Source organism: Psammomys obesus, unplaced genomic scaffold, assembly GCF_907164565.1.
Source record: "Psammomys obesus unplaced genomic scaffold, mPsaObe1.curated_primary_1811, whole genome shotgun sequence".
Lineage (NCBI taxonomy): Eukaryota > Metazoa > Chordata > Mammalia > Rodentia > Muridae > Psammomys > Psammomys obesus.
The window spans coordinates 13,322,425-13,344,096 of record NW_026585698.1 but is presented as its reverse complement, the minus strand read 5'-3'; the positions used below and the strand labels follow the sequence as shown (position 1 = coordinate 13,344,096).

The following is a 21,672-nucleotide window of genomic DNA, read 5'->3' as shown; positions in this document are numbered from 1 at the left end:
TCAACAGGCATTGCAGGTGGCCAGAGAGCTCCAGCAGGAAACTTCCTCTGATATTCTAAGGCTCTTTACTTTAAATACCAGGCCAAATGTCCCATGGTACTTTCTCTGAAGAGTAACCACACAGCTTATAGACACACTGATAGAACAGTGACTAGCGCTATGCCCATTTTCACAGTGCAACTGTTTGCTACTTAGTTTTTGGTGCAAATGTACTTGGTGCAAATGCTTGAAAAAACAATCTGAGTTGAATAATCTTATATTAGGGGAGAATAAAACAGATTGATAATATTTAAGGTTGGCTATTCCATATTTTTTTAATCTCCCTTAATTTTCAAGGTACTTTTAAATAAAAATCTAGCTTAATAATCAATTAGAACAGTACATCTTATTATTGTTTTAGTGGTTTGCTGATTCCGGTGGCTGAGGGGAGTATGCAGTAGATAGAAAGGATTATCCTGAACGCAAGATGACCCGAGTTCAATTCAAATCCCAGCACTCATGTAAATGTCAGGAATGGCCATGTAACCGCTGCCCTGGGGGACAGACACCGGCGAATCTGGGGAGCTCGCTGGCTATCCAGCCTCACCAAAACAGAGAACCTCAGGGTCACATCGGGCCAGAAGAGCAGGACTGCCAATGTCCTCTGGCCTCTGCATGTATGCACGTAAGTATGTGCACCCACAAACATGGGTGTTTGCCTCAGGAACACACACACACACACACACAATTATGATTCCTATAAAATACACCATCTAAACATACTAGCTAAGCTTTGAAGGTTGTTTTAATCTATTATTGTTACATAGTTAAAGAAGCATAAACAGATAACACAGATATGTGTTTTATTTTTTTTATATCACATCTATCCAAATGCAGTGTATTTCTCCCCCTCCCCCTCCCCTAGTCCACTGAAAGAGGTAGTCATCCTCCCTTACCATCTCACCCTAGCTTATCAAGCCTCATCAGGACTGCCTGGGTCTTCTTCCTCTGTGGCCTGGCAAAGCTGTCCCCCTTCCCCCAGGGGGAATTAAAATCCACAGACCCAAAGAAGCTAAATAACAAGGAGGACTCTAGGGAGGATGCTTAATTCTCAGTCAAAAGAGTATAAACAGTATAGACACTGGAAGTGGTGGAAGAAAAACAGGACCTTGAGAGCTGTCTTCTGAAAGACTCTGCACAGCAGGGGATCGAAGCAGAAGCAGAGATTCACAGCCAAACTTTGGGCAGAGAGCAGGGAGTCTTACGAAAGAATGGGGGGGGGGGTGCAGATGGAAGGACCTGGAGGGGACAGGAGCTCCATAAGGAGACCAACAAAGCCAAAAAAAACCTGGGCCCCGGGGGTCCTGCAGAGACTGATGCACCAAACTTGCATGGAGAAGACCCAGACCTACAGGGATCTTTACACAGAGATACCTAGAGGGATCCTTAAATAGTAAAATAAAAATTAGTTTTCTCTTTTTTTTTTAGTTTGTTTTGATTTTAAATTTTTGTTTGTTTTTTTTTTTCTATTTTGTTGGTTTAAGAACTGTCAGTAATTAAAATTACGCTATAGGATACTTCAACACAAACTAGATATATGCATGTTTCAGATCTCAAAGAAGATATTACTTCCTGCACATGATGGTCGATGAAAATTATTTATAAATGCAATTATACATTTATTTTTAATCCTTCTCAATCCAGGAGAGAAATAAATAACAGATGATCAGGGAAGTGGGGAAGATCTGAGAGGATTTGGGCTAGGAGAAAGAATACGATCAGATCAACATATATGGTATCAAAAGCATTTTCAAATAAAAAATAATAAAGAAAAATTAAAATCCATTTGTAAATCATTTACTTTGTGTTTCTTGTGCTTATAAGAAAGTAAGAACAGATCGAAAAGTAAAAATGATGGGTTACATAGTAATGGGAAGAGGGACTGCCTCTGACATAACCTGATTGGCCTGTTCTTTGATCACCTCCCCCTGAGGGGGGAGCAGCCTTACCGGGCCACAGAAGATGACAATGCAGCCACTACTGATGAGATCTGATAGACTAAGATCAGAAGGAAGGAGAGGAGGACCTCCCCTATCAGTGGACTTGGTGAGGGGCATGTGTGAAGAAGGGAGAGGGAGGGTGGGATCGAAAGAGGAGGAGGGAGGGGCTTATGGGGGAATACAAAGTAAATAAAGTGTAATTAATAAAAGTTAAAAAAAAGAAAGGGAGAATTTCAAGCATTGAGGACCTGATAGAAGAAATGGATACATCAGTCAAAGAAAAGGTTTATGGTAAAAAACATGCAAGAAGTCTGGAAAACTATGCAAAGACCAAATCTAAGAATTAAAAATGTACAGGAAGGAGAAGTAACCCGGGTAAAAGGCACAGGAAATATTTTCAAATAAAATTACAGAAGAAAATGTAAAAAAAAATGATATGAAATAAAAACAATTTACCCTTATTCAAGTTAAAGATAATTTGGGAGACTAATATCTAATTACTATGAAAGGGAGCCATTTGAACACATGAATAATCATCAATAAGTAATTTATTCATATTATGATAACATGAAAATATCATAATATGATAATATTTCTTCACATAACTAAGAATTTATACCAAATGTGACATGAAGTAACCCTGTGAGTTACTCATGTGAGTAACCCTGATAAATTCATCGATTTTACCAAGTTAAAAACAAACCAACAAAAACAGAGAGGAGGCCACCCTTGTTTACTTCCTGCTCTTGTTGTTGTTGGTTGAAGATTTAAGAATTGTCAGTAGTTAAAATTCTGCCATAGGATATATTTTAACACAATGTGTGTGTGTTTGTGTGTGTGTGTGTGTGTGCGCGTGCGCGCGAGCGTGCGTGCGTGCGTGCGCTCAAGAGCGCACTTGTTTTAGGTCTTAAAGAAGGTAATATTTCCTGAACATCATGATTAGTGCAAAATCATTTCTAAAGGTAATTATGCATTAACTTTCAGTCCTTTTCAAACCAGGAAAGAAATACGACCTTTTATAAACTATGAGTTTTAAATGGCTCAATCTTCTTGCAAATGGAAGGGGTTACTCCTTCCCTGCTAAGGTAAAGTAAAAGCCTAATATCTGAGAAAAAGTAGCAAATGAGTTCCTTTTGTGTTGAAACAACAACGACAGCAAAATGACCAAGAAGGTTATGGTCTTTGTTTTCATCACATGACAATACACCTGAGAGGATCGACTTAAAGAGAAGACGTTTGATTTGGCCTGACAGTTTCAGCCCATGGCTAGCTGGCTCTCTGCTTTTTGGTCTGTAGCAAGGTATCCATATTATGGTGGAAGGTCATGCATGGAGGACTAAAGCTGCTCGTGCCATAGTTGGAGAGAAGATAAAGACACATAGAGGAGAGTGATGAGACAAATACTCCTTTGAAGTCACAAATAGTACATAAGTGTCCACGCCTGCTTTCATTCAATGTAGCAGCGAACACCAAGAACACCAAGATGGAGGTAAAAATTGGAAAGTAGGGAGTCAGAGCATTATCATATGTTTATGATATGATTCTCTCTGTAAGAAGCCTCAGAGTCTCCACCTAAAGTCTTTTTAGAACCAATGATAGCTTTCGGCAAAGTGACAGCACATAAAAATCAATGTACAAAAATCTGTAGCCTTCCGATTTAGCAACGACAAAGATGCTGGGGAAGAAACGATGGATACAAAGCTGTTCAAAATTACTTCATGCAAAATAAAATACCCTGGACTAAACTTGAACAAGGAAGCAGATGACCTCCATAATGAAACGTTAAAACACTCAAGAAAGAAACTGCAGAAGACACTAGATGATAGAGGATCTTTCATGCACGTGGATTAGAAGAAAAAATATTGGGAAAAAGGGCATCACACAAAAGCATTCTACAGATTCAGTGTAATTCCAATCAAAACTTCCAAATCATTTTCACAGATATAAACAGAAAAATCTTAAAAGTCATTTGGAAATACTCCAGTCTTTAGAAGGCTAAAACACCCCCAAGCAGACGGCGTAATGCAGGGGTATTTCCATCACTTATTTTGAGTTACACTGAAAAGCCACCATGCTGATAAAACAAACAAACAAACAAACAAACAAACAAACAACCATGGTACTGCAAAAAATCAGGCATGGAATCAGATCGATGGAATAAAATAAAGACTCAGACAGAAACCCAGGCAGATACAACCACCTGATTTTTCTTCTAACAAAGATGTAAAGGCTACTCACTAGAAAATGGACAAACAGTACTGAGAGGATTTGCTGTCCACAGATAAAAGAATGACACCAGATTCTTGATTTTCGCCCTTACCCTAAGACAGACTCCACATGGATCAAAGACTGTAACATAACGAAACCTCAAAAGTGCTAGAGAAAAAACTGGGCGGGGGGGGGGGACATGTCAAGCTACGGGCACAGGAAAGGACTTCCTAAATCAGATTCCAGAAACCCAAAACAGAGCCATAACGACAAATAAGATGACACAAAGCTAAACGCATCTGTGTGGTAAAGGCAATGGCTCATAACAGGAAGAGCTGGCTTATAGACCAGCCTAAAAGCTTTGCCAGCTCTCTATTTCATAGAGGATTAATATTTAGAATATTAAAAAAAAACCCGAAAATACCTAGAAAACAAACAACCTAAACAAAAACCAGCCGAGGCACTGAGCAGAATGTTTGAAAGAGGAACTACAAATGGCCAATAAATGTTTTGCAAGCTCTCAGCCTTGTGAGCTGTCAGGGAGATGCATGCTGACAGTGCTCTGAGATTCTACTGTTACAGTGGCTATCATGAAGGGAAAAATGATGACAAATGCCGGCCTGGATATGGATAAAGGAGAGTGTGGATTCACTCTTGGTGGGTGTGATGTGGGGATTTCTCAAAGGGCTGAAAAGGAAACTGCCATACCATCTAGCTGCTCTATTCCTAGTCATTTGCTCATCCTTGACTACTGCTTTCCATACACGAAGTCAAGGGAGCGGAATCAGCCTCAATTCCTACCAACTATTGGACGGACGGTGAAAAATACAGTATACACACTCAACAGTTTTTATTAACCAAAAGTACAATGGAATTATTTACAGGAAAATGCATGAAACTGAGAAATTGTATAAACTAGAAGAGTTAATTCAGGACTCAAAAGACAAAAGCTCCAGGTTTTCTGTTATACGTGGCTCTTAGCTTATAAGTTTTAGCATATGTGTGGAGTAAGGAAAGGTAGAAGCCAGAAAATTAGAAAGGGTCCCTATGACATGGGTCAAATTGTTTTCATTTAAAAAGAAAAAAAAAAGTCTCCAAACCAAAACAGTCAGACAGTTGAATCACAGTAGATATGGTCACGTGTCAGGGAAGCAAGTCAGTCACAAAAGGTGAAATGCGTGGTTCCACCCTACAGCATGAGGTCAAAGGTCAGTTTCACACTAGGAGCAGAGTGTGGGTACCAGGACTGGAGGGTAAAGGTACGGGAAAGCCATTATTTGATGGAAGTTGAATCTTTTCTTTGAGTTGAAAAAGGTATGGCATATGCTCATCAATAATGTAAGTCTATTGAATAATTTAAAAATAGTGATAATGGTAAAATTTAGTGTGTGTGTGTATGTGTTTAACAGAATGACAATGAAAGGAAACCAGGCACAGATGCACTTACTTGTCAAGAATACTTAATTCTTTCAGGGTCAACTAGGTGTCTCATTCCACTGTTAAAGATGAGAAAGAACAGCTTCAAGTACTACCCATGCTGCCAGAGGCCACGCAGCTCTAGCGGTATTCAAACATGCACACCTGAATTGATAGGCTGCCCACTAGAAGGCTTTGTTCTCTTAAAACACTGGACAAAAGCCTGGCCCCTCTCTGTCAGAACCCATTGACTTTGTCTACAAGCCCAATTTACAAAGAACAATAATCACTCATTGGGTGTTCTTGATTTTTATCACCTTCCATAATTTAGTTCGTTTAACGTCAGTCACGCAATCCTTATTAGCCCTTATCAAGAAATGTTCAAACTTAGTCTGGGAAAGATGGTTTCTAGTAAAAAGCTTTAATGCCAACGTTTCCTTTGCAATAATATGCCTATCTCGGGAATCTCAGAATTTCTCATTCACGGCATCTGACTCACTTATGCCATTAAATCTTGTAAATGCTTATGGAATTATACTTCTGTCTCGTTACTTGTTTCAGTTTAATACATTTTGTTTCAATATAAAGGACAGAGCACAATGTATTTGTGTTAAATGTCCAGTCAATAAAATGCATCAGATGCCTCCTATAAAACTGGATTGATGACAGCATTAAACCACATTATTGTCTTTATTAGATTATAATCTAAGACGAAGTTGATGAATGGCAAGAGTATCAGAAAATACTCTGAAGAAATAAAACAGAGTAACCAGTTAGTGGGGAGATAGGGAATCGTCTTTCTTTGGTGAAAAATTTAAATAGAGGGCCAAGGACATGCACATATAAAACATCCCATTCAAAGTGTAGCCTTGTAATGAAACTTTTAAGACTCTACAGAAGAACAGGTTCTGACAAAGGAGCCTGAGTGCTCCGTAATGCTAGGACATTACCACAGCTCAAGCAGAATGGACTTCAGTTATGCCCGGCCTGAAAGCTATTCCTATACTACAGTGATTTAAAAGAGGTGCAAAGTGTTAGCATTTAATGATTGACATTCGTTACTCATGAACCAGTAAGTGTGGGATCAAATCAGATCATCGAGCATGAATCTTTCTCTGGCATCATGGACCAATGGAGAACAAACCACCAAATGGTTAATCAACAATGACTTAAAAATAAATAAATAGATAGATAAATAAATAAATAGATAGATAAATAAATAAATAAATAAATAAATAAATACATAAATAAATACATAAATACCATACTTGGCAGATCCTCTATTCAGACACAGAGGAAGTAGACCTACCGGGACTGAGAAGAGGTAATGTGCCACGTAGCAAACGTGGCTAGAATAAACAGGCATGCTTAGAATTACTGGCTGGTGAGGATCCAATATGGCGACATGAATCATGCATGGTATCCGAGCAGCAGGGCGACAGTGATTGCAGAGCGACCGACTGGACATGCTATGGACCCCAAAACCCCAGCGTCTGTGTTTCCCAGGTGAGAGGAGAGCCCATCACGAGGAGACAAAGCTCAACCAATTTCCTTAAGCAGATTGCCCGACCTCGGAGCACAGTGTCTGGACAGCTGGAGCTCATTAACCTGAGAGCAAGAAGGCCAGCAGCAGGGCTGCTTTACTTGATCTGGGACTTGCCCTGGTGAGAGGAGGGGATCTCTAAGTGGACATACCGTTTTGAAAAGCAACACTTGTTTTTGTGCTAATCCGTGATGCTGCAATAATAAAGTTCTTGGATGACCTTGGATGGCCGTTCTAAGGCACATTTTCAGATCACGTGTCTGAGAATAGCTAATGCTGCACTCCTCAAGTCTCATCGGTGCATCAAAGCATTTTGAACCCTGGGCTTTTCCTCAGTCTTAATGTCCATTGTTACTTGGAGGTACTTTTAGGATTTTTACCTACTTCCACTGTAACTCTACAGCTCGAGAAAGGAGCAGCAAAATTAGCATGAAGAAAGTGATTTCAAAACTTGACTTAGTCTGACTGCTGTAATAATTTAAATGGCTCAGTTAAACTAAGGTTATAGTTACATGGCCATAAATCTATAAAGAAACAAAATCTGGGGCTGGAGAGATGGCTGAGCAGTTAAAAACACTGGCTGCTCTTCCAGAGGACCCGGGTTCAATTTCCAGCACCCTCATTATAACTACCACTATCTACAACTCCAATTCCAGGGGATCTGACACTCTCACACCAATGGACATAAAATAAAATTAAAGGGGTTATTATTATTAATTTTAAAGAAATGAAATCCTTTACTCTGTAAGATCTTCAATCTTCTTCTCCACTAACGTTGGGGGCACGTTGGAGACAATCACCTGCATATCCAGCTGATTGACCACCGAGACCTGAAACGGAAAAACAGAACGTGTATAAGTCCTAATCATGGACATTTCTATTTAAAAGGTTAATATTATCTGTTTCCTATTATCCATAGAATTTGTGGTTTCTTACTTTTAACTCACTGCTGAATGATTTTTTTTTGAGAATTACATCTTTTCCCATTGGCATTAGGAATAAACCCCTGTTGAGAATGGCAAAGCGCTTGCTTGCTCTGGTCCTAGAAATTAGATGGTAAGTAGATTTCATTATTTTGGCTTTGGGTTTGCTTTTTAAAGCCCATTTGTGATGCCTTTGGTGGTTTGAACAAGAATGGCCTCCGTAAGCTTCTATTTGAATGCTTGGTCACCAGGGGGTGGGACTGTTTGAAGGATTAGAAGGATTAGGAAGTGTGGCCTTGTTGGGGGAAGTGAGCCACTCTGGGTGGGCTTTGAGCTTTCAAAACTCCTGCCAGGCCCAGGTATATTCTCTCTCTCTCTCTCTTCCTGTCTGTCTATGGATAAGGCAGGAACTCTCAGCTGTTGCTACTGTGCTCTCTACCGTGATGACAATTGACTAACCCTTCGGTTAGTCCCAATGAAATGCTTTCTTTTATGACAGTTGCCTTGGTCCTGGTGTCTCTTTCCAGCAACAGAACAGTGACTAAGACAATGACCATAGGGGCAGATTTTTTTTTTTTTTTTTGTGCTTGGTTGCATCAGTAAGAAACACCCTGTGTAATAAAAAAAAATACACTGTTTAGAGTTTTAAATCTTAAGATAATTTGTTCATTGCAATTGATACTGTAGGGTGAAATAGGTTAGAATGTCTAATTCTCACGCTTCATGTTTATTTGTCAACTGTAATCCATGTATTCGCCTGCGTATAAATCTACAGTGAAACTGAAATAGAGCTGTCTTAGTGTATGTTTTATGTTAATGTTTAGCTTGATGGATATGCTGTATTTGTATAGTATTCAAAATGACTTCCTTCTATTATTATGTAGAACATAAAAGCAGCAATCCCATGCCGAGGGCATTCTCTTTTGTTTTTCCTCAGAACCCTGCAGGTTTCAACTTTATCTTTAACTATTACAAGTAGTTCTTAAGATGATTCCAAGTTAAATAAGAAAACCATAAAACAACTGGAATACTTGTGTGATTTTGATGGCCAGTTTTGTGTCGGCTTGACACAAGGTGGAATCACCTCCAAGGTAGAATCACCTCCAAGGAGAGAACCTCAGATGAGAAATTGCCTCCATAAAAGTTGGTCTGTAGGCAAGCCTGTAGGGTATTTTCTTACTTAGTAACTGATGTGGGAGGGATCATCCCTTTGTGGGTTTCTTTCCCAAAGAAAGCAGGCTGAACAAGCCATAAGCAACAAGCCATAAGCAGCTTCCCTCCATGGCCTCTGCATCAGCTTAGGACTTCCTACAGATTTTGAGTTTCTGCCTTGGGTTCCCTTAGTAGTGTGTATATATATATATGTATGTATGTATGTATGTATATATATATATATATATATATATATATATATATATATATATATATGCCAAATTAACTCTTTACTCCTCAGTTTGCTTTTGGTCATAGTTAAGGTAACCTTAACTAGGGCAGAGATCAAAGGATGTACCATAGCTATAGTTTTTTTTTTTTGAGACTCTTTTTAAAATTATTTATTTTTATGTACATTGGTGTTTTGCTTACATGTATGTCTGTATGCGGGTGTCAGTTCCCCTGGAACAGGAGTGACAGACAGTTGTGAGCTGCCATATGGGTGCTGGGTATTGGACCTAGGTCCTCTGGAAGAGCAGCCAGTGCTATTAACTTCTGAGACATCTCTCTCCCTCACTTCCTCCCTTTTTTTTCTTTCTTTCTTTCCTTCCTTCCTTCCTTCCTTCCTTCCTTCCTTCCTTCCTTCCTTCTATCTTTGACTTCTTGCTTCTTTTCCTTTCCCCCTCTTTTTTCTTCCCTTTATTTTAACATTGGATCAAGAACGATTAGTCAGGATTTCAGCCAATACCAGCAGCCTGTTAGAAAAACAGCTACAACAGGAAATCCAGTAATCAGATCTCAATCTCTGTAGGCTGCAGCCCCTCCGTCTCCCCTGTTGCTAGGATCTATCTCAGTCAACAGCTATTCCTGTGGGTTGGTGATGAAACAACTCTTGCACTTTGAGAAAGGGTGCTGAAGTGACAGTGTGGGTTGTGGAGCATTCCCTGAAGTGTCTCATTATTCAGTACTTTCATGTTTCTATATATACTTACCCACACCTTCATAAATGGGGTCTTTAGCAGACACTCTTAAAATTAACCCCCTTGGCCAGGCATGGTGGTGGCCCATGCTTATAATCCCACCTGAGGGGGGGGCATAAGTAAGAACTGTCAAAAATTCAAGGTGAGCTTGGGATTCAGAGCAAGACCCTGTCTCAACACCCTCTAACAATTATTGACTTTGAATAAGCATGATTATCACACCAGGTTTTTATTAATATAGGCCCAAAAAATCAGACAGGCCTCAGATGGGCATATTTCACAATTTTTACATTAGAATGACCAAGGTCAAAAGAAATCAGTGAATGGATGAGTAGAGGAAAGGAATCAATGAATGAAAAAATAGAGGAAAGAATCAATGAGTTAATGAGTAGAGGAAAGGAATAAACGAGTGAATGAGCAGAGGAAAGCTATAGCAGGAACAGGGGATAATCAAACCGGTGCCTTCTTACCTAAAGCAAAAATAGGATTGAATCAAGGAACTGCTAAGCCAAGACTGGGGAACTGTGCTATAAGCATTCGGAGGAATTTGAATAATAGAATGCAGTAGTAACTGCTGTTGATCTATCTTCCTTGACCTCTTCAGATGAGATTTTTATTGTTTGTGCTAATTCTTGCCAACCCTGCACAGAAGGAAACAGTACTTACTAGGTCACAGGAAACCAAAGTGCTCCATCTAGACTTGATGGAATGAGCAGCAGGTGGTGCTGCCTGGTGTGATTCAGATGTCAAGTTGAGCTGATAAGTCTCTGCTTTATTTAAGAAAGAGAATGAAATGTGCACTTGGTAGCCAGGTGGATCTTTTGTTGGTCGTCCATCCAGAAGTTTTTGTTTTCCTTCTGGGGAACACAGAAGGAATAGATGTCCCAGCCCCTGCTTTGTAGGTTAAGGAGGCCATGTGGTACAATCAGAGGGATGTAAAGACTGTGGAAGAGACAGCAGAGCTCTTTGTTTCCATCTCCACCAGAATAAAGAAGCCATTCTTTATTAGAAAGGGCAGAGAGATGGGTCAGAAAGAGCCTCGGTCAATAAGACCATGAACCTCTACGGCAGGAGAGCGATCAAGAAAGCAACAAAAAAAAAATAGATGCCATTCTTACGTCATGAGAGGGCTTTATCCACGAGTGTGCTGTAACACTAGAATTTTGGAAATGTTTTTGGAATACAGTCTCTCTATTGTCATAGATATCTACGTTCTTTTATATAATAAATCTGTCTAAGCAGTACTACGTGCTACGAAGAGTATCACGAAGAAAGCTGTAAGAGCACTGAAAAATCATCATGTAAGTTGTGTGTAGGGTCAGAGAATTTGTAGAGCCTGCCTACGTATAAACAGTCTCTGGTTTCTTTGCATCTTAATTCTAAGCTAACATTTAGAAGGCAGTCCAGTGGTAGAGAGGAACTTTATTTGGAAGCTAAATTTGTCTATCATTTGTAAAATTATTCTTAGGTTATAAAATAAATACAGGTAAGGGTTTAGCTATTTGTACATCAGTACAGTAATTACCTTATAGATATAAAGCCTAGACTCAATTCTCATCACTAAACAAAAAGTGTACCTCTATTTTTAATAAATTAAGAGTATATATCTATTTTTTGATAAGTTAATACATGTAGGCAGCTTTAATTCTATAATTGGGAGTTTCTGACTTACTCTAAACAGGTATTTTAAAATTTTAATGGCTGATCTGTAGCAGAACACAAAGTTTTTATTATATGTAAGAGAAAAATAATGTATATATAGCTTAGGTTTTGGTCTTTAAGGAAGTCCTGGTTCCTGAATTTTGCTTTTCTCAGCATCTTCACCAAACACGTTTAAGAGTAAAACATTTGTCTTAATTCTCCATTGCAACCACTATATAAATATTTCCAGAAATTTACTATTTATTGTATCATAATTTAAAAGTATCCTTACAGTATTGTTTGATTTTTCTCTATACAGATTGATTTAAAAATATTTTAGAAATATTCATTTATACACTGCTTGGGATGCTTTGTATGATAAAAAACAAGTGTGATCAAAGTAAAGAGAAAAAGCATGTGACTTACAAAGGTCTAATGAAAGAGATTCACTATGTACATACTTTATTTCTAGGTCCCTTAATTTTATTCATGAGCCATTCCTTCACCCCCCCCTTCACTCATTCCTATGAAATCCAACACTGACATTCTACCGAATATGCACTAAGTCACTAAAACCTGACCCTACATAATTTTAAATCCCCTGGTACACACATTTGAAATATAAATGTTAGCAAAATTATTTTAGCCATGCTTTTAGGCAAGTGTTTAAAATAGTTTGCCGCATTTAAACACAATTCCAACATGAAAACAATACACCCCTTGGAGATATTTGGCTTTATCAATAGAGTCTTTGGAATCCAGTTTCATCACAGAGCAGATCTCACTGTAGCCTGGAGCATGTCTCGGCACTCCCCACCTACCCAAGGCCAGTAGCCAGTGTTTTCACACGCTCATCCTCTCCCGGTGGACCATAACTGTGCTTCACAAACCCACTTTTAATAAAATGACAGGAATGGGTTAATAGCCTTTTAGGATTATTGTGTCTTTTCTCCTTTGATATTGTACCAAAATTTTGATTGTTAGTTTCTACAACTCTGGATTTCATTTGGAATCTGAAGCAATGATTACAAATATGAAAACCTATTTGTTTTTCTTGTCGTTTTTCTAGGGGATCTTTTGTTTGTACTTCAAATTAACATGTGGTTACTTCTGTTTTAGATCACAGTTTCATGTGGCTCAGGCTTGAACCCTGTGTGTAGCTGAAGTTGGCCTTCAATATTTCATTTTCATGCTTTCCCCTCCCCATCTCCAGAGGTAGAATTCTAGGAGTCTACTCCTGTGTTTGACATTATGAACAAATTTCAACATATTGTCTTTGCCACTTGTATAATACTAGTTCAAGATTTCCAAATACTGATACATCTCATTATGCAAAATGAAAAAAGAAATGCTTCTCTTTTTATTTTAATACGACCACTGATCTCATTAAAACAGTCATTGGATAATGGGAAGCTGTCAAGCTCACAGTGGGAAATACAGGCCTTCCAGTGATATGCTTTGAGCTGGAGAGATCCAACCCTGTCATCAGAAACGTCTTCTGCCAGCTGTTTTCCTTGAAATGAAAGGCTCATATCTTTCATTCTTCTGTAAATGCCTTCCAAATATTTAGCTTGAATAAACATATTTTGTCTCTAAGTTGTTCTTTCAAATAAAAAATATGGGAAGTTCAAAAAGTGGGCAGTTCAAATTGAATCATTTTTTTTTTTGAGACAACCACCATTTCTTATTATACTTTCCAATTCATCATATAAAATATTTAAAGATGTTAGTTGTTTTTGATAGCTAGACAGATGATTAGTGGAAAGATAAATGATAGGTAGCTAGATGACAGATAGATAGATGGATAGAAAGATAGATATAGATAGATAGATGATGTAGGTAAGTGATTTATAGAGATAGTGTTTGTATTTATGAATAAGCTTCGAGGTTTGTGCCTTTTTTTACTACATAGATGATATTTTAAAGTTATGTTTCCCCTCCCCCCAAGTCAGTGAGAGCAGACAATAAATAGATCACATGGCCCAAGCCTTGCAAAGCATAAAGGCTACTGGATGAGAAGAAAATAAACAAACAAACAAAAAAGAAAATAGGACATTATGAGGGATGTGATAAGCAAACCAAGATGGTGGCTGAAGGCTACCAAACAAGTGAGATCATTTAAAGTGAAAGCAAGCATACATTTGTGTACATTTCCTTAGATATTGCCAGCATGGGTATTGCTCTCGTAGAAGGAGAGTCAGAGTTCTATGGCTTTTTCAAGTGAGCACAACATAGAGAATGATGCCGTGGTTGGATATTGACTGGTCCGTGCCCCTGGCTGTAGAAGAGCAATGAGGGTTTATCTAAGAGACACTGGGGTAGAAAATGAACCTTGTGGAGCCCACCTGCCCTGCCTGTGAGCTTGCTGTGAAGTTGCTTGGGGACCCGATAATATACAGCACGAGAACAAAAATTCTTTCCTTTCTCTGGTTCTTCCTTCCCAAGTAAACATGTTTTTATGGACAAAGATGCCAGGTGCTTTAACTCTGCACACTGACACTTGCACCAGTGATGTGCCAGAGATTCCCAGGGCCAGGTGCTGGCACTGTTAGCCATCACACTTCTGGCACTTATGCTTTCTTTGACTGGAATTGTTTTGTCACCTTCTCTGGCTTCCCAATATGCAGCCTGACAATATAGGACTTTTCAGCCTTAATGCGCCTATGAATTAGTGAAATAAATCCACTTGCTTTGTTACCTTAGAGAGACTGACTAAGGAATACATAGGAAAAGGAAGTTGCTTTTCATATCATGGGCAATTTATTTTAGTCAGTAAAATAAGTACTCCATATTTGGTAATAAAGCCTGGAGAACTTGTAGGCTTTTTCACAAGAGAACTTATGAGAAGGAAGAAATTCAGTCGGTTGGATTGAATGTCTTTCCGGGAACAAGGGACTTGAACTTGTCTGGATACATTCAATATTGTGAATAAGGGTAGGAGGTTTGAGATGGAGGTTTAGAAGCAATGGCACAGGTAACTATGGCTTTAGACATTGGAACAGGATAGAGGGCAGAGTCGTTAAGGGAAGGAGCTCACTGGAAGAATAACCTTATAAAAAATGAAAGAGATTGACAAAAGTAAGTCAGGAGAACGGGAAATAAAAAGCCATGCTAATCAAACCACCTTAAGGTATGGAGGGACACCATGGGGGTGGAGTCTGAACGTCAGGAAAGAGCAAGGATTGAAAAATGACCGCACTGCAGCTTGACAATCATACTGTCAGTGGGTACCATGAAGAGCATGCCCAGCAAAACCAGCAAAGAATCGAATCGCTGTGACCTGAAGCCCTCCCCTGAGACAGTAACAGTAAGAAGGGCGCAAAGACATGCCCTTATCTGAATGTGACGACGATTACCTTCTACTCTTACTGATCATCTTCCATGGCTGTCCACTGCTTTAGCACACAGTTCCAAGGCATTTCATGTGGCCTCCGTGTCTTACACAAACCACCAGCTCCCACCTTTAGCCCCATACATCAGCCATACTCCTTCCCACGCTCTGTAGACTGGGTGAATAACTATCTCTGACTTACTCAGCTCTGCCTTCATCTGCCTTCTGTCTTGGTTTTGCCATCTTATCATCCTCACATCCTCTGCCTATGGAGACTGCATGCATCACTACAAAAATATTTTCTTTTTTTTTGAGATGACTTTCCTGATGCCATTTGCTTGTAACAATAATACATATATGTATATACATAAACACACATTATTATTTCTTTTAAATAAATTTGTTTCTCATAGATATATATTTGATATGTAGCCAAATAATATAAGTATATATATATATATATATATATATATATATATATAAATATATATATATATAATTTAAGCATATGGTTTATAATTTCATTACAATTACTTTGGCTATCAATCAAAAAGCATGAGCTTCTTGTTCTCATTTTATTAATTCTATCCATATTATACATAATGATTATATTTGCTTGTGTTTATTTTTTAATATCTGATATATACTTAGCACACTGACCTTTTTACTTATCCCTTAAGCTACACTCTGTGCATATTTTAAATAACAAAAAAAGAAAAAAAGCTATATTATCTTATATAAGGTTTACAGGCCCATGTTTAATAAAAATTTCATGTCACCCATTATATCATATATGTAATGACTTCTTGGCTAATATTGGCTTGCTTTTACTACAATGAAGCATTCTGTTTTGAGGGAGAGTACTGTCATCAGTACTGTCAACATACAACAATTGTGGTGATATGGTTTTCCACCATCTTAAAAAAAAAAACATTCTGATACCTACATGTAGACGAAAGTCAACTAAACGAGAACTGGATAAGATGTATATCTTGCTAGGGGATATAGGGAATACATGGATTTTACTTGATTCTTTCTTGATATGATAAATGTTCGATAATCATCCTACTTACAACTGTAACTAATTTTGTCAGAGAAAAATCCAAACAACCTCCTTGTCCAACTTAGAAGAGATAGATGTTTTGGTTAAAGTTGGAATCCAATTACCCTGGAGATCATATACTCCTGAGGCTGTATTCAGACAGAGAGTAGGAAACAAACAAAGAAAAAAAAAAGGAATACTGTTTTATTTAGACACACATAACTTGGCAAAGCATCAATTCTGCCATCACTGCTGTAACAAGAAAATCATGGATATTGAAATATAAGTTGCCACAGCATGTTTTCTGTTTTTTTAATTACAAAGGCCAAACACCTTGATGAAAACTTAATGGCATTTACACTTTAGAGAGTCTATTTCGAAGTAATATTAAAAGTGCTAACAGCTAAAACACCCGCTCTGGGCTGGCATCTTGCTTGTCCCACGTACTTACCAGAACATCAGCTTTCCCGCTTAACCCCTTCCCGTAGTCGTCCGTTGCAATCACTTGAAACTTGAAGTAGGATCTCCTCATGTTGTGGAAGAGCATGGCTGTCTTGACAAGCCCTGTGTATGTTTCCACCACAAACCCCTCTTTGCCCTCTTTAATAGGTGGTATGATGAGCCTGTAGGCCATGGCACTATAGTTGCCCGTATCCCTGTCGGTGGCCTGGGAGGGAAGGAAAACCAGATGATAAGTCATCAGTCAGAGAGAAGAAGCAGCTTACTTCCGCTTCCAAGGCTACTTGTGTAATCTTGCAGAACATCACTCCTAAAATTCCATTTCTCGGAATATCATTATGCATGTGCAGAAGACACATTTGCATATCAAATAGTTTTTCATTGGAATGATAGTGGCTCCAGGACAGTTGTTACAACAGACGAGGAGCAGATCAATCAAGTTTTATGTATCTGTCAGGATGAGTTCAAGTTTAGGGTATGGACCAGACACTGAACGTGGTGGCATCTATTGGTTACTTGAAGATTGTCACATGGCTGTGAGGTTTTATTCCCACAGATTTGTCAGGGATTTTTTTATAATTGTAGATTTTGTGCTTAAAATTTTTTATTATTATATTTTTGGTCATGTTTTCCTCTCCCTCGACTCCTACCAGGTTCTTCCTGCTTCTCTCCCACCCAACCTCATGTTTTCTTTCCCTCTGGAATAAAACGAAACAAAAGAAAAAGGAAAACCAAAACAAACAAAAATCAAATTTTTGACCTAGCATGCAGTCTAAGAGGTCGGAGATATAGAGGACTATACAATGACATATCAAATTAAAATGAGTCACATGTCATGGTTTTAACAAGTACAGTTATGGATATATGCGTGAATGCCAACCAGGTAATGTTCTAGGAGTCCAACAGATGCTAACTCTCTCTCCTGGGATCCTCCTGAGTAAACAAGGTTCCTAGTGACAGGGAGTTGTGGTGTGCAGGCTTAATTTTCTTATCATTTAGGTTTTATAAAAAAAAAAAGAACAAGTACTCAGGTTTTCCATTTCTTCTTAAAAATGGCTGTGAACAGAATATAATTACATGAGTCCTAAGGGGAAGTTTTCATGATGTCAGTTTCAGAATGATTTCAAAGTGAAACACTAAGGAAAGGAATGGCAGGGTCTGGAGATGGTTTCAGCACTGAAGAGCACTGGCAGCTCTTCTGGAGGACCCAAGCTAGGTCCCCAGCACCAACCTGACAACTCAGACCCATCCAGAACTCTGGTGTCCAGGGCTCTGATGCTCTCTCATGGCCTCTGTAGGCCCAAGGCATGTACACAAACACTCATACACTTAAAATAAAAAGCAACCCCAAAACTTATAAACTTTATTCTAAAAACCCGAAATTAAGTAAATATATAGTATATCCAAGTTAAAGACCAAAGTCGATACAACTCAATTAACTTTTATACAGGTAGAATAGGTATTTGGAACGGAAGCTGTGGAACTTCACATTGAGTTTTTCACTTTCAATACTGAATCTATGACAAGAAAGGCTTATGCAAGACGACGAGGAACAACTGAATGCAGGTAATGGGCCCACATTATGAAAGAGTACACAAATCTAATTGTTTCTCTAATTCTGTCATGGACTCTTGTTTTGGGTAGTGGATCAGTGCCTAAAACGTATTAAATACTGAACGTTTATTAAAAATTGTGGATACTAGAACCAGATAATGTCTACCTAATAGCTATTACCAGGCTATGTGCAAATTATTCATGATAGACATCATTCATATTTCCATTTTCAGCGTTATTTTCCATTACATAGTTGTTCACACCTTTATCAGCATTTAATTTAAAGCACGGTATGTTGAGCATTTTTAATTTGTACTAAAACTCTGAGAGCTCTACCAAAGCAATTAGTAGCATGAAGAATACTGCTGAGGCAGCTTCTGTTCTAATTATGTTGATTAGTGAACAGAATGTTCTGGGTGCCGATAAGGCATGTTCTCAGCATGTTCTGAGCTGCAGCCCAAATCAGCCATACAACCACTGAGAAGTTGAATGAGGCCGAGGAGGCAAAATAACCGAATTCTAACTTGATCTAACTGAGTTACAGTTGTTATTTAACAGTCAGGTACAGTAAGGTATAGAATAAACTTGACTTGGCTTCAAGCTTTATTCATATTCCAAACATTTAAAGCAGTTCAGGATAGCCCTATCTGCATAACAAGGAGATTACCTTGTCTAAGTTGCTGTCATGGTTAATTCTGATGGCCAACTTGACTGGACCTAGAGTTACCTAGGAGACACATCTGTGGGTGTGGCTGTGGTGGAATTTAACAGAGCAGGGAAGATGCTCTAGACTAGTGTCTCAAACTAAACAACATGGGGAAAAGGGGCAAGCCAGGTGGACCCCAGAATTCACCTGTCCACCTCTTGACTACACACACGTGTCCAGCTGCCTCACGCTTTGCCGCCATGCCCTCCTGCCATGGTGGGCTTTATCATCCAACTGTGAACCAGAGCAAACGCTTCCCTCTGACACGGCTGTCTTCATGCTATTCCCCGCAGCAGCCGCGTACCTTCATTTGCTAAAAGTTCTCATCGAGAGGAGAGCAAGAATGCTATCTCAGCTCATTTCCTTGTGTGGTCTGAGGTTTTGCTAAGCGGAGCTGGGTTTGGGCATTAGAGTTCCAAGGATGAAACTGTAATTAGCTTTCCACTCTTACATACAGGAGAAAGAAACAGGAAATTAAAGTTAACCTTTTAAAGCTTTAAATTCTGGCCATTTTATTCATTTAACAAAGGATAGCATAAGAAATTAAAAAAAAAAGAGTATTTACAACTAAAATTCAACGCAGAATCTAAACCAACGATTTCTCATTAAAGAGATAATTTATTGTTGATGTAAACCTTGAAATATAATAGTCATGCCCAAAGTGTACCAAATCACGAGTGTACAAAGCAATACTTTTATTTTTTCAAAACTATGCATATCTATGAGGCCAATATGCATATTAGAGATCAAAACTCCCTAGCCAGTGATGTCTCTACTCAAGCCTCACACCCTCTTCCCTCAGGGAAGCCACTGACCTGTCTGTATTATTGCTCAGGTTTGCTCATTTTCCAAGTTTATATCGGTAGAGTCAGCAAAAGTTCTACCTCATGACTCTGCTCTTGCACCAAGTCGTGAGGCTCAAGCCTGTAGGATTCGAAGACAAGGTTGACAACACAGAGGTGTGCAGGTAGGAACGGTGGCTACGGCGCAGGCGGAGGGGTTGCTTGGCGCATGAGTTAGCTCACACAGTTTCTACTGCCTTTCCGCTTCACAGACTTTGTTTTGTTTCCTAACTCATTACATCGGAAAAACTACAACACAGCCGCAGTTCATGACAGGCATCCGAAGTGCTTTTGTAGTAAGGTGTCATTTACTGTAAGACTCAGAAGTACCATTTTAGACTTTTTCATGTTGTGGTCAAGAAAGATGGTAAAAATGAAGTACAATTCTAAAAGAATAAAAAAAATCAATCCAGGCTCGCTGGGCGTTTGCCGCTCTAAATCTCTATTGCTGTGTGCTGTGTAGTGGTCCCCCATGGTCCCTTCCTCCCTCAAGGAGCACTGTATTCAGCATCTTATCTCACTTCTGGACGTGGCCACAGAACAGCTGCAGGAATGCGTGAATTTCACGAGAGCCCTCCAATCTCTATCAGGTTTGTAGAGTCGGAAGCCGGCTGACCACAGAGCAGAAGTGGAAAATTCCAGGGCACACGGTATGCCCACTTTCAGTTTGGGACTGTCACACCTCTGAGGGACGTAAGTCAGATGGCTCGCCGTGTACGCCCTATAGTCATGCACAGGCCAGAGGCAAACATTCTGGTGGAGTGACACGTTTAAACACATACTGACTCAGCCAAAGCACCAGCCACAGAACTCAGGGCACAACTTGAAATCCAGGTCAAGATGTGCAAAGGAAGTGAACGCCTCAGTATCAAGTGTGTCATAAGTGTCCGCGTCCTGTGTTTAGTGGGTTTACATTAATTTTGTTTGCTTATTCTCACTTCTTTTTATATTGAGGGGGACTTCAGTAAGTCTCCCCTTCAAATCTCACTTTTAACTTGTGTTTCTTGTTTCTTATTCATCAGTGAGATGAATTATTATGTAAACATTTGTTCACAAATATTATTGAAAACAAACATGTGTATATCTATACATCTGCTATCTGACATGATTGCAATGTGGTGAAAATTATGTTCACGTCATTATATTTAATGACCAAGAACAGCATGGCCATTACAGAACCTAACTATTGGCGCTCTTAAATTCACATTACAACAGCAAGAAGGTTCTTCTTTCTTGTAATATGTTGTGTATTAATGAATACAGTAAATTAAGCACTCAAGACCGCTATTAAAATAGACTTATCATCTTAGACACATAAGATTATAACTCCATTATGAAAGTAATATATTACTAATTTCTTTCTAATTGGGGTCAGGGTGCATGCATTTGGTTTTCATAATCATCTTTGATTTTATTTATATTTTCTAGTTTTCCTTTATGTTTTCCAGGTCCCTCTTGACTCAGTCTTGCAAACCTTCTTCCTCAATTGACACCCACACACTACGTAGTGAAACACTCTCCCCTTATGACTGAACTAGGGACACTGACAGCTGGCCCTCCGTTTTCTTCCTCAACTTATTCCTTCTTTTAAAGTGCAGGCTTCATGTACACGGCATACTTGCCAATTTATCTTCAATTCCCAGCCTAGCGACACTTATAGAAATGCCTGGTATTTGCTCTAGTGTTAAACCTCACCGAGGCATTGGCCCTGGGGAAACGCTCCGTCCCAGGAAGATTAAACTTTAATGTGTACATTTCTGACCACAGTGAACCCATCACATCGCAAACCTCTGATGCTAGTGAATTTTCACATTCGCCCTCCCCCTTGGGACATTAGGTCTGGAGTTCCCATCCACTTTGGCTCTTCTGTCCAAGCCACACGGTCGTTATCTTGTC

At 39.0% G+C, this 21,672-nt stretch overlaps 1 protein-coding gene across 1 annotated transcript in view; it reads right to left on the bottom strand.

Moving 5' to 3' along the window:
• Pcdh15 (protocadherin related 15) overlaps nt 1-21,672 on the bottom strand; it is an 844,567-nt gene that overhangs the window by 43,617 nt on the left and 779,278 nt on the right. Inside the window, exons 28-29 of the mRNA XM_055598939.1 lie at nt 16,667-16,882; nt 7,888-7,976 (exon numbers count right to left, since the gene is read on the bottom strand). Of these exons, the coding sequence (XP_055454914.1) occupies nt 7,888-7,976; nt 16,667-16,882 (305 nt within the window). The remainder of the gene's footprint in view (nt 1-7,887; nt 7,977-16,666; nt 16,883-21,672) is intronic.